A 13,511-nucleotide genomic window follows, 5' to 3' on the forward strand; every position below is an offset into this window, starting at 1 on the left:
TTGGCACCAGCATGAGTAGGAATAAACTGTATCCTTTCTGTTCTCTCTGGTGACTGAAATACCTCCAAATTTAGTAGTATCTATGAATTTCATTAATATGACCATCTTTTACTTCTACAGAAATGCAGCCTGGTGTGACAACATCTACTTTATCTTACTTGCATCCACATCCACCATCTATCTGACTATAGTCTGACTTTCAGACAAAACATAGTGAGCCTGAGTTAGTGAATGAGCTGGCATGGGAAGGAGCAAACAAGTACAGCCTTGCTTGACATGCCACCACTGTAGTGACTGGGAGGGCTACCTCACCCAGTGTGCAGTGACCAGCCTGAAGTCACACACTAGGGAGCAGCCTGGCTGCTCGGCCCCTTCACATCCATGGCAACTGAAAGCTTATTCTGAAAACTAAAACATCCTTGACAAAACAAACAAACAAATAAACAAACCTGGTCCTGGTCCTATGCTGCACAGACAGGGAGAAATAAATCAGATATCAAGGTAACGCTTATTTTCTTTGCTCAGCAGTTGAAGCAATCAGATCTATAAATTGATTTCATGCTAACTCAACCCCCAATTTTTTCATAATCTTTTAATTAGCTGGGAACTGTTCTGGTTGCAGTAATTCATTCAACTCAAAGAAGCCACGTCTATTTGTCAAATTTGTTTTAATTAAAGCAGAGGACTTGATCCACAAACCTGACAATGGTCTTTCCCTCAGGCCTTCCTGTGCCCAGCTGGACTCAACACACCTGAGTTCACTTCCTCATTCCATTCAACAACAATAATGGTTGGAAGCCTCAGCTCAAATCTTCTTAGATGAATACCCATAAGACTGATAGTTGCTGGGTCTGTTCACACCAGCAAAATCTGCATCCCAATTCATTGTCTTAGTGCTACAACTAATGCTTTCCACACTTGGGTATCAATATTCTTAACCCAAGTGCAGAGGATACTCCTGGCAAACTGAGTGATGTATACTTTCCCACATTACATCATCAACATCTGTCTGAATCAACTCAATACATTGTTTCTGTATGTCTTGAACACAGCTTAATATTAATATTTAGAAAACCTGTAACTATACCTCCTACCATGCATATATTTCTCTGATAAAGGGTACAGAGCTGGGAGGTAAAGTACTGCGAAATTATCATATATCTTGTCCTGGAGAGGCAAAATGGGCTCTGGAGAGGCATATTTTTTATAAACTTACAAGGAACTTATGAAAGGAAAAACACTGATGATACACCACTGTTCATAAGAACAGAAGAATGATGGTGTTCCTCTAGTTTTTTTTCAGGTCTGTTAGGACAGTGTATTTTCAGCTGTATTAGTTAAAGAGGAGAAGTTTGCACACAGAAGAGGAAAACTTACCCATGTTCTCTAAATACAAAAAATAACTGCATCTGGATGGAGAAAGAAAATCAACCAGTAATTGTCCACCTCCAAGGTATCTGAAGCAGCAAAGCTTTATAGGAGGGTGTGAAGTTACTGATAACAGCAACTGAGTAAGTTCTTGAGGGAATGATAACACTATGGGAATAAGTACAAGAGGAAGTTTAGATTAGACATAAGGAAAAACTTTTTCTTTCAGAGAGTGGTCAGGCACTGGAATGGCTGCGCAGGGAGGTGGTGGAGCTGCTGTCCCTGGCAATGCTCAAGAGGTGTCTAGATGAGGAGCTATAATATATGGTTTAGTGGTTTGTAGTAGAAATGGTAATGGGAGGACGGTTGGACCAGATGATCTTGTAGGTCCTTTCCAACCTTGTGATTCTATGATTCTATGATAAATACAATATCTCTCCACAACTTTTGAGAAAAAAATACAAATTAACATTTCTAGGGCAGTGCATGCACTTTCAGTTCAGCTGATGCTGAATTTGCCGAGGCTGACTCGACAACCCAGATAAACTCCTGGCACTGGCACAGGCTGCTGTGGATGCCCCATTTCTAGGGACACTGAAGGCCAGGTTGGAGGGTGCCCTCGGCAAGGTGATCTAGCGGGTGGCAACCTGCCCACAGCAGAGAGGTTGGAATTAGATGATCTCTAAGGTCCCTTCTGACATAAATCATTCTAGATTATTCAGAAGGTTTGAAATTACATGTAGTTTTCAATGAAAATTTTTAACATCACACTGGAAAGAATCAACAGACGAAAGGCAGACATGTTGCTTTTCGGTCTATGAAGTTATCAACAACTGCAATATCTCTTTTAAACTGGGAGTTATTCTGATGAAGAGTAAGGGAAATAGAAATTATTTCATCCACCAGCATACAATTTTGAGACAACACATTTCTGTTTGTACTGTCAAAGTGCAATGCATCAAAACCAGTAAAAACTTTCGGATTTGTTGTAAAGTAATCTTGATCTGTCTTGCTACATGGTGTCCCAAAGTTCTCATTGAGGTTTTGCTGACTAAACTCACACTGAATACAGTCCTGAAGGAACTAGAATTTGAGAAGAGGAAGTTTAGACTGTGGGCTCGATTATGCAACAAAGTCACGCTACAGATTTTCAAGCATAAGTGCTAAAAGAATTGTTCTAATGATGACCATTCTACTAGCAGTAACCCTGAGTAATACTAAGATCCATGAAAGGTTTTGTCAGTTAAGACAGTTAATCAGAAATGAGAAATGTCCTGGCAGATAGGGCATCTGCATTTAAATGAAAAGAAAAAAGCAACAATTGTTCACACACACACACGCACACACACACACACAAAGAAGCTAATAAACAAGAGATAACCTTGAATTAAGCTGATTCAGCAATATAAAAGAACATCTACCAGATTTTGGGGACACACTTTTGCACTTTAGACTTTATTAAACTTATTTACTTCTTTTGAAGCTGTAGTAGAAAATAAACTGGAGAAAGTTTTCTAAAGACTTCAGGGCTTGTTTGCTTTCAGTCTAGAATAAATGTGAAAGGAATTAAGAGCCTGAGAAGCCAAGCCTGACAAGTTTGCAAGGTTTTTGTTTCCATAGATAGTTTTAACTTCTTCCTCTTCAAACTGTCATGTAATAATCCTAGAACAATGATATTATTGAGGTTAGAAGGGCAGAAGTCCAAGACTGATACCTTACTACAATTCAGTAAAAGGCATGTCTGCTGTCTTAAGCAGCCAAACAACAAAGATTATTGAAGTTAGCACACAGGAAAAAGCTTCTAATTACTTACAACTGATTAAAAGAGTGAGAGTTTGAGTTCTTGACAGGGCTCTGAAATTTGCATCTTCAATACTGAAATCTTATGGTAAAAAATAACACAGTATAAATCCTGCCGTGTGAATCCAAATGCTGCAATGAGTTCTTAAACCACTGCTTTCTAAAAGTGTTTTGTGGGAAATAAGGATGCAGAAGATGTTTGACATGAAAATAAAGGAGCTGACATTTATTTCCCCTTTTTTCATGCTCTTCTCATAGTGTTCTCACTCCTGGTTCAGGGCAGTCAGGCACTGGCTCCTCAGGGCAGTGGTCATGGTACCAGGCCTGCCAGAGTTCAGAGCATTTGGACACTGTTCTCAGACACAGGATTTGATTTCTGAGTGTCATTGTGGGTCCCTCACAACTCAGTGTATTCTATAGTTCTATGATCCTCCCTCTAGAGGAAATGCTGACGTTCAAGTTATTGCCTTAAAACCCCATATTTAGCCAGGCTTCAGAAACCTGATGTTTTCAAGTACAACGGAACAAGGACTGGACTTGCTATGGACTTGCTGACTGGCATTTTCATGAAGGTTTTCATCCAGCCAATATGAAAAGTAATGGCTTTTTTGTTGTTGTTGTTCCCAAACATGGCAGCTGACAGCAAAATATTGTGAACCACTGAGTTTAATTAAAAACCTTTCACATTGGACACAATGGAAAATTTATTTGAGGTAAAAACTACTTCTCATAATGGGTTCTTGGAGCCACTTGTGCTAAGCCAAACTGGCACAGCCATATTTTAAATAGACAGTTAAGATATTTGAGGGCTAAAAGCTACACCTTGAACTTGTGTAAAATTTTTTACATTTGGGATTCTTCTAGAAATAAAATGAGAGTAAGAGAAACCCACCATTAGTTCTGGAAAATAGCAGCTGTTTTATTTTCTTTGCAAAATAGTTTGTGAATTTACTACAAGTTTACATTACAGAAAGGTAAGAATCATATTAAACAGTGATAACAATAGCAAATTAGTTTCAGACTTCAAGAAGTTGTCCACTGATCTCATTGGATTATACCTGCACTTATGAAGCAACCAGAGATTTGAGAATCCCTGTGATGCTTTTTTAATACAAATTCCTAAGCTACTGGTACTGGAGACTTGATCACTAAGCCCAGACTCCTGCTGCTGCAAGTAAAGCACAGAGCAATTCAGTACTGCCCACCTCCAGATGCTGCAGGCCTTGTGTCCTGAGAAAATTAAGGCTTACTGGCTACCACAACCACACTGCAAAAAATAAGGGACATCATAGAAAGCAACTCAGACCCCAGCTTTTCACTTATTATTATTAATCAACTTTAGGTAGTGATATGCAAAGGAATAAAAAGCTATTCAACCACAGATTGAGGAGGTTTGCAAAAAATTCAAAAAAACTAATGGTGAAATTTGTCTCTATTAACTTCTGACCATGAACTCCAGAGTTGTGAAGTTGAAGTTGTTTCACTCAGTGCAAGGCAACTGAGCACTCACAATTATCAACTGCTTACTGGAACCCAAATCAGGATTGGTGTTTTGTTTTGTTTCTGAAAGGAAAGGTGCTCTTTGATGAAAGAAAAGGAATAATCCTGTTGGATGTCTCCATTTCTTCCCATAGTAGAAAGGGTGATTGCATGATCTCATTGTGTTCTTTGATATAAGACTGAGGAGAGCTGGTGAGAGTGGCTTTTGATAGGATGCAGGACAAAAAGATAAACTTAACAGCCCTAAACACTGAAACAACAGATTCAAGTAGCTATAAACAGTTTATGGGAGAAAGTGTTTTCACCCTAGACTTAAAATCTACAAAGACTTCTTAAAAGTCATTTTTATTTTCCTTCCCAAGGGTTTCTATATTTAGTTAGCCACAATAAGAATGATTATATTCCTAAATATTGGTTTAAATGCTACTCAAATATGCTAATGGTTTAAAAAAAGACAATACTTGCTCTGCTTTTTAGAGTTTGGAAAAGGCAGGTATGCATGAAAAATAACTGCAACTGACACATTTGATTTATGATTTAAGAAAACGAAAATATTTGCAGATACAACAGTTTTATCTCTAAACATATTTGTTGTAGAGATTAAAAATAGTCATTTATTACTCTACCCTTTTATAGAAGCTTTTCCTTGCTGGCATACAAAAACTTAATTTACACTTCCCTAAACCAGTATGAAAGGAACAGTATGATCTATTAATTCACTGTAATGGGTTATAAATTACTAAAACCATTGAGGGAAACAACCAGCTGTGGGTTTAATTACAGAGAGCAAATGAAAACGGAGCGGATAACATACAAGGTGCAAGGCTGCTTTATGAGATAGAAACAAGTAACTGAAGTATTTAATTATATAGAGAAATGTAAAAAAAAAAATCTCACCAAATACTTGTTTCAGTCTCAGCCGTCTTGTCACAGGATCCATAAAAAGATAGAAGTTAGAGAACAATTTCAAAAGTTATGTATTTGAAATACTATATGGGAAATACAAAGAATATCAAGCACTTATTTTTGCACTTATGTTTACACTTTTGCATAACATTTAAGTAAGAGGAACTTCTTTCATTACTCAACATGAACAGAGAAAGTCTGTGACCTAAGACTCTGTTGAGGTCTTGAAGACTCAGAACATGAACAGATATTCACACGGAAAGTGAAATATTTAATACATTTACAGCAGCTATTCAGCAAAATCTGAAATCCCTCTGTCTTAAGAAAATCTCTGTTTATATGGATTTAGGAGACAACATTGGATATGAAATCAAAGAACCAATCCATTACCGTACTAGTACCTTTTACTACATATTATCCTGCACAGGATCCTGGCCAGGGTTAGCCACCACAGTAGACTGGTCTGACACATGCACTGGGCTGCATGAAACTAAAGTAGTTTGCATTAACACAGTTAAGACATTATTATTCTGATAGAAATAAGGTACCACTTCAGACTCCCCTAAAGCTGAAAAATAAAAAGTAGCATCTGAGTACCAGAAAGAAAGGAAAATAAAGAATAGGTATACTAATGGAACCACTGACCATTCAATACTTAAAATCAGAAACAAGAGATTTTTCAGGTTATTTTTTTCCATTAATTTACATGTAAATTTCATTATTTCTATAATACCAACTACGGTCAAATAAATGGGAATTATGCTGAAGTAAACAAAAATGCAGAAAATTACATTCTCATTCCTAATAGTACTTCCAGTTTGAAGACAAGGTAGAATAAAATAGGTTAGATAAGCTTTCAGATCATTAGAAAACCTGTAACAGAAGAAAGCAGCATTAAGCTCTTTCAGCTCATCACTTCCCCAGTTTCAGTCAGCCAAGGTATTCTGCTCCTCTGAGTAAAGCAGGCCAAACATGCTTTTGACAGAGCAGGTCCACACAGTTAGGGAGGTTAGGTGAATAATACCTGGGATGCATAAGAAGAGAGAAGTCAGAAAGAGAAGTAGACATTTGCAATTTTTAGCAAGAGCTTAAACCAAAGCGTGACTTCTTATCAGGAGAGACATTAAAAAAAGAGATATTTGAGAAAAATCAGTAAAAATACCACAGTTAGAAAAAAATTGTTGAAGACTGTCTTCCCTGAAATATATATAAATGCTGGGGGGAGAGCAGAAACACTGAAGGCTAGAAGAAAGGAAGTAACAGAAATAGTTAACTTCATGTATTATTGTTCAAAGGCTAAGCCAGGAAAGGCAGTGAAAAGAGAATTTTTAAATAGATGCCGTGTTGAAAGATACAGCTAAAACTCTACTAGTGTGGCTATGACACCTGACTTCATGTCTGTATCAAGGGGAAAAGCACCATATTAAAAAAAAAGGAAAGGAAAAAAATACCAACTACAAACCTGAAACCACTATATCTTTCTTGAAAAACATCATAGGAATTCTGAATACTGAAAGTATGAGGAGGAGGCTTTCTTAAGATGTGAGACATCTCCTTGCCATTCAAGCACCCTCTTGTTTAACTACAAATGTCTGTATTCTAAACACAAATGCCTGGGGAAAAACTCACTCCTAAAACAAAGGCTAGAACATCAAGTGTCTAAACTCAGTATAACATGTTCTCTATACCAAATGAACCTGAGATGATAGTCTGTCATAAATATCCTGCTTCAGCAGACAGGAACAGCAAACAGATTCCATTGCAAAAAGGAGGCTGGCTTTTGAAAGCAAACACAGAAAGTGTAACTTATCATTCTCCAGACATAGCCAGCCCTCAGAACAGGCCTTACTAACACTACCAAAAAAAGCTGATCTAAAAAACACCGAAGAAAGAATATCCTCCGTATAACAAAGCTCGTGAGAAGGAAATGTTGAAATTTTCTTAGGAGGAATATCAGTTATAAAAGCATACAGATCTACCAATTTCTACTTGGCATGTTCCCTAGGAATAAATAACATGAGAAATTCAAATACCTAACAGGTACAGCGTAGTGCTGCCCTAACACAGGAGCAACTAGGTGAGATTTCTCTGTCTGATCCATGACTTTCAGGCATAGAGTTTCCCTTTAAAAATACCTTCTGTTGTTCTTCTAGGAGACTGACATTTTTTCCTGAATCATTCAGTCTAACTGGAGCCAGGATCCACACCCTTCAAAGGCTTGCAAAACTCTGAAGTCTTCAGATATAATTTATCTATTCCTGCAAAATATTTATTTATTTATTTAGTACAGAAAGAATGAAGGCAGAGAAAGGTAAACAGCAGCCCAGGTAACCAAAACAAAGAAGTTATTTCTTAAGTTTCCCATGAAACTCAGTAACAGTTGAGGTCATGATGCAAAACTCAGCCTAATCGATAGAAAATCTTTCTTAACCTTTAGTGAAGTCTGGATTACATGTACCACTCCCATACACCGTGACTTTAACTACATTTATTTACAGAAAGCAGTTTCAACACAATTAACTGCACGCTACATCACCAAATGGAAAACACGGCCTCTTTTTTATACTTAATCCGCTGTTCTCATTGTACTTTCTCATTGCCATTTTGATCATTAACTGTATCACTTGAAGTGGTTTAATAATTAGTTATTGCTTCTAGAAGCCTTAGTATGATATTCCTCCCTATTCCTCAGGTGTTCTGGAGAAAAAGAAAATAGCTTTTTTATGCCATCACCTGTTGAAAATCCCTAAGAGCATTTGAAGATAGTTGCTGTTTTAATACAGGATCAGAAAATGACTGGATTAACAATTCAACAGAACAATCAGATGTTCAGGTTGTTTGATCATAGCACAAAAACCAGTACGTAATGAATCCGATAAACAGCAGTCTGATATACAAAGGTGGTGCGCTTCAGCAGTGGCAACATAGACAGTGGGCCACCCATGCTAGCAAAGATATTTATGAGCATGACGTCGGCTCTTACTTCTTGATAGAGAAAATGGATAGCTAGTAATGGTTACTATGCAGAAAAAAAGTATTTTGTAGCCGGGAATTTGCTTTTTCAAATGGTGTTATTGTGTTCTTTCTATCTGTTGTAGTACCCATATAAATAAATAAGAAGCATTACTTTTGGAGCAAATTACATCTACTCCCATCATACCAAATTGTTCTTAGGACCCCTGGACATCTAGTTGTATGAAAAGGTGGCAAGTTATCCTTTTCTCCGGTTTGGAAAGAAGAAGCATCTTACAGCAAAACTTCTGGGCTGAGCCTGTGAGAAGGGAGCATGAAGATGGCTTCATCTGAATTGCGTATCTGGATTTAACAATGAAAAAGTCACTGAACTACTCAGTCCTGACAAGACAGTTGTTATATGTGATATGTAGCAAAGCTAAAGTATATGCCAAGAGAGTTGGATAAGAGCACAATGATTGCCTTTTTGAACTTTTGAACTTGGGAAGAAAAAGAAATATATTGTCCCAAAGTTCTGAAAATCCAGTGATTTCTCTGTGTTTCCTATACCCAAGTATAAATTAATTATACCTGCATTCATTAGACTATAATGATTCTTCCTGACCTTCGTTGATCTACAATAAAACCAAGTGGCAGCAAAGTACTCTGCCTTGTTTGCTACAGAAGGTACTGCCTTGATCCTGCAAAATCCTATAGCATACACAGCTTTGTTACAAAGACAAGAAAGAAGCTTCACAAGAAACAGGAACACAGGCATATCACCATCTGCATGCTTCTATAGAAAAGTCTGCTTTCTTTAAACAAGAGAAGAAGTTGACACATAAAGGTCTTCCCAGTGGTTTCGAATAAAAGACAGTAACTCCAAACATGTAATACAAAAAATAAAATGAAAGGAAACCCTGAAACCCTGAGTAGTTAATATCAAGTGTTTCTAAGTGTCATAGTAAATCAGATCTCAAACCATTTGCATTCATACTTCAGTTCTGAACAATCACAGCTCAGTTTCTAAAGCACAAACTGTTCAGATTTTAGCATGAAGGTTGATTTTTGTGCCTAAATGCTTTCTGTCATTGTCACCCCAAGCAATTCTCTTCTGTTGCCCTATCAGCCTAGACAATCTTGAAAGTCCAACCAAAAGGCAACATTTCCCAAAGCTATTACTCCTTGTATACACATATTAACTTTTTTTAGCATAACAAATTAAGAAGGAAAAAAAAGTAACTACAAACAACACTGAAATGTTCCAATTATCCTCTTCAGAGCAAGTACTTCCATTCTAACTTCAACACCTTCAGCCCTATCCCTCCTGCCCAAACAGGCTATGTGTTGGAGGAATAAAACCCAGTTAACAGGTTTATAGACATCAGTATCAAGAAGCTGATAGCACCTCATGAAATATTAAATAAATATTCAATGAAGTTACAATATATCCACAAGTTATCTTGAATAATACTAATATTTTTGTGACCATCAACCTACTTTGGGAGTGACCTGTGAACAGATGTTTTAGTAAAATCTATTGTGGAATGACAGATGCATCATATTTCATTATGTTTATCCACAATGCAACTGGCTTTCTGCAAATATTGACAGCACTACGAGTATATAAAATACAGAAATACTGCCTGATGTGACAATCTCGTTTCCTATTCTACTCTAGACTGTGATACATTCATATTGTCACTGTCTAGTGGACATTTGTGTGGGAATTAATTAATTAAGAACAAAACAAGTTTGTAGCAACTAACAAAAATGTTACATTTATGAGAACACTGAAATATCTGAATAACCTTCAGTCCTGATAAAAAGTAAGAAGATAAAGAGAGGTAGAAAGTTCATAGCACCACTTTCTTCATCATTAAGCAGCTATTAGTATGTGTAAACATCTAAGAGATTATATAATACAAATTGCTGCCCAAGGGTCAGCAGAAAGCGAAGTGAATAGGCTGAAACAGAGAAGTTACCTTCCACAACATGATAACGAGGCAGGAGGACAGGCAGTTAAGATTAAGGGGAAGAAATAGTGTGGAAAGGAGTAGAGAGAGAAAGGAGTGGAGGAACTAGGAATGTTTGATTCAGAGGTTGCACCCAGCTGTAGCAGCAACCACTTTGACAGAATTGCTATACAGACCAAAGCTTCTCTGTTATACAGAAAGAAACTAAAACCTGTCTGACTTTTTATATTTGACTTTATACATATATATTCAACATCCTAATTCCTGTTCTAGCTTTTTTAGGCATTACTATGGAAAAAAAGAGGCATTTCATGACACTGGCACCCAGGTGGCCCTGAAAATACTCCTGTTTACACTATACCTACAAATTCCCCATCACTTACTGGTTTAAGTAGCGTACAGGATGAACACAGGTATAAAAAAATCAGTAATCAGTAGCAAAATAGCCACAATAAGATGCTTTCCATCTATTGTAAATCTATTACAGCAATGACTTAACTATGAATAATTCAATTTGCCACAGTGCAGCAGCTCGTAACAAAATTTCAGGAAAGCGAAACTCAAACTTGTTTAATGCAAAGGGTGACTTCACAGATCAAAGAAATGACAGGTGAGTGGGTTTTTTTACAGAATAAATGGCTTCCAGTCTGAGGTGAAAGAGAATGTTTGTCACATTAGCCTTCCTTTATACCTGCTGACATACCTTAAGAAGAAAAGATGCTACAGGTACATACAAGTCTACTGAAAAGGACACAGAAAACCTGAACTACTATGAAGTGCTTTGTTTTGCATGCTTGATGAATGTGAATATTGAGAATATTATATAGAATGCCACTAAAATGCAACTGCTGTTTTATCTCTAAATTATTAGCTGCTGCATTGTTAGTGGAGCATTATTGCAGCAGTTAAGGTTCATAGATTCATTCTCTTTAAACATTTACCAATTCTGATTCTCCTCCCAAGAACACTACTTTCCCAACATCAAAGCCTTTAAACATTTACTCATTTCAGAGCTTTTGGTCTGAAACAGAGGGAATTTAACCATTTAAAATGCTCCAGCAACCATGCTAGAATAAATATCTATACATACATCAGTCTGATGTGAAACACGAGGTGCAGGTAAAAATACAGAAGAAATTTAATCAATGAATGAAATCTATTCAACAGGTGGTCACGGAATATGATTTCAGCTGATAAATGACAACAAGCCTAAGTATGGCTAGCAAAAAGGGAGGCTGAAGGCTGACAGTACATTGAAGTTCTTTATTTAGAGTAAAAATGTATTCTTACAAGAATACGGCTATTTACTGCATCCAGTGATTGCAATTGTTACTACCCACCATAATTTTAACAGGCACATGCAATATAGGCTGACATAGACGTACATGGAGCTCGGCTGCATGTAGATTAGGTGGTTTTGCTTTGTAAGAGTTGGCTTTTTGTGCTTGTTCCGATGCCCTGCGTGATACAGGAAATTATTCTAAGATGTTTTCCCAGCTTGAACCATTTTATAATTGCCTCTTGCATGTCAAATGAGTACAGCACAGCAATGAGGAATAGACGCTGGGAACTGCTCTCACCGAACAAGTAAAAGCATACTGATATTTGGAGATCAGATTAACAGTACAAAGGCATCCTCCGCTGTTTCTAGAGCCCGCTGTTGTGAGGTGCGGTGGGAGGTTCCCACCTCTCAACCCTCCGCCCCAGGCCCTGCCCGCACGGCGCAGCAGCGCAGGCGCCCGGAGCTCACGGCCCTCGGCTCGTGTGAATGCGCTGCGGCCAATTGACGCTTCGGCGCCTCCGTGAAGCTCGTGCCGGGCCGGGGCTTCGCCATGCGGGCCGCTGCCTGGGGATCCCGGGTGACGGCGGGGGGGGACGAGGACTACGACAGCGACGACGAGGACTGCTGGGATATCGGCGCGGCGGCCAGCCGGGAGACGAAGGTCCCTCAGCTGAGGGGGCGGGAGGGAGCGAGGGCGGCCTCGGCGAGGGCCAACTACGGGGGTGAACACGGCGTGGCCTGGGAGTGTCTTCTTACATACAATTGCTTTTTCTGCTTGTTAGTAACAGGCCTCGGCCATTCTTTCAGCGTGAGAACAGAGCTGTGAGGGACTTGTGGTCTGGAAACTTGGCTTTAAGTCTCTGAATGTGTTTCTTGCTAATATGGAGGCATAAAGGATTGTTGCATCTAGAATAGGCTCCCCAGGGAGGTGGTGGAATCGCCATCCCTGGATGGGTTTGTTTGGAGCCGTTTGGATGTGGTGCTCAGGGATATGATTTAGCAGAGGGTTGTTAGAGTTCGGGTACTATGGTTAGGCTGTGGTTGGACTTGATGATCTTCAAGATCTTTTCCAACCTGGGTAATTCTATGATTCTATAAGTTTGGGGTGCTTGGTGATAGTGTTAAATAAAGGGAAGCCTGCGTGGCTTTTTCTCGTGGCTGGAACTGGCTGTGTGCTGGAAGTGAGCAGTCCTTACAAAAGGCTGACCTCAGGTCTTGGGCCTTGATCTTATAGCAAGGTTCCTATCTGAAAATATGTGGGAGATGGAAGTTGTTGGCTAAGTGGGTCAGGAATTGGTCTGAATTATTTTACTGCCTGGTTCTTGTCATCAGTTTGATAGACTTTAATTACTTAGTTATCACTTCACAGAAGAGATAGAGAGGTAGATTACGCTATGCTGTGTAATTCTGAGTTGTCACAATACAACTATAGTTATCTATGAAATATGTCTTCTATTTGCAAAGAAACTACCAGATTATCCTTCATTTATTGCTCTATTAATTGTGGATACTCTGAGTGATGCTCGCAGCAATCTGCATCCGTAGCTTTAATCTCGAACAAGCAATGTAACATGTAAGTGAAAGGGATGTGAATCAGCCTACAGTCTGATTCATAAACTGGACCTTTGGTCAAATCCTTTTTCAGACGAGTCATTTATGACACAGCAACACAAATTCCTCAGCCACCACAGCAGTGAGAGGGAGGAGGAACATCGCCCCTTTTCCAG

At 38.5% G+C, this 13,511-nt stretch overlaps 1 protein-coding gene across 3 annotated transcripts in view; it reads left to right on the plus strand.

Moving 5' to 3' along the window:
- The first annotated feature begins 12,205 nt into the window (after positions 1-12,205).
- Positions 12,206-13,511, plus strand: part of ASZ1 (ankyrin repeat, SAM and basic leucine zipper domain containing 1) — a 32,186-nt gene continuing 30,880 nt past the window's right edge. For 2 of the 3 annotated variants that reach the window (XM_015853549.2, XM_015853560.2), the window contains exon 1: positions 12,206-12,445. In XM_015853549.2, coding sequence (XP_015709035.1) covers positions 12,335-12,445 — 111 coding nt within the window. In that variant the 5' untranslated portion in view covers positions 12,206-12,334. Of the gene's footprint in view, positions 12,446-13,255; positions 13,358-13,511 lie in introns of those variants that run through there. The other variant, XM_032442914.1, reaches the window with a different exon arrangement.

Source organism: Coturnix japonica, chromosome 1 (genome assembly GCF_001577835.2).
Source record: "Coturnix japonica isolate 7356 chromosome 1, Coturnix japonica 2.1, whole genome shotgun sequence".
NCBI lineage: Eukaryota > Metazoa > Chordata > Aves > Galliformes > Phasianidae > Coturnix > Coturnix japonica.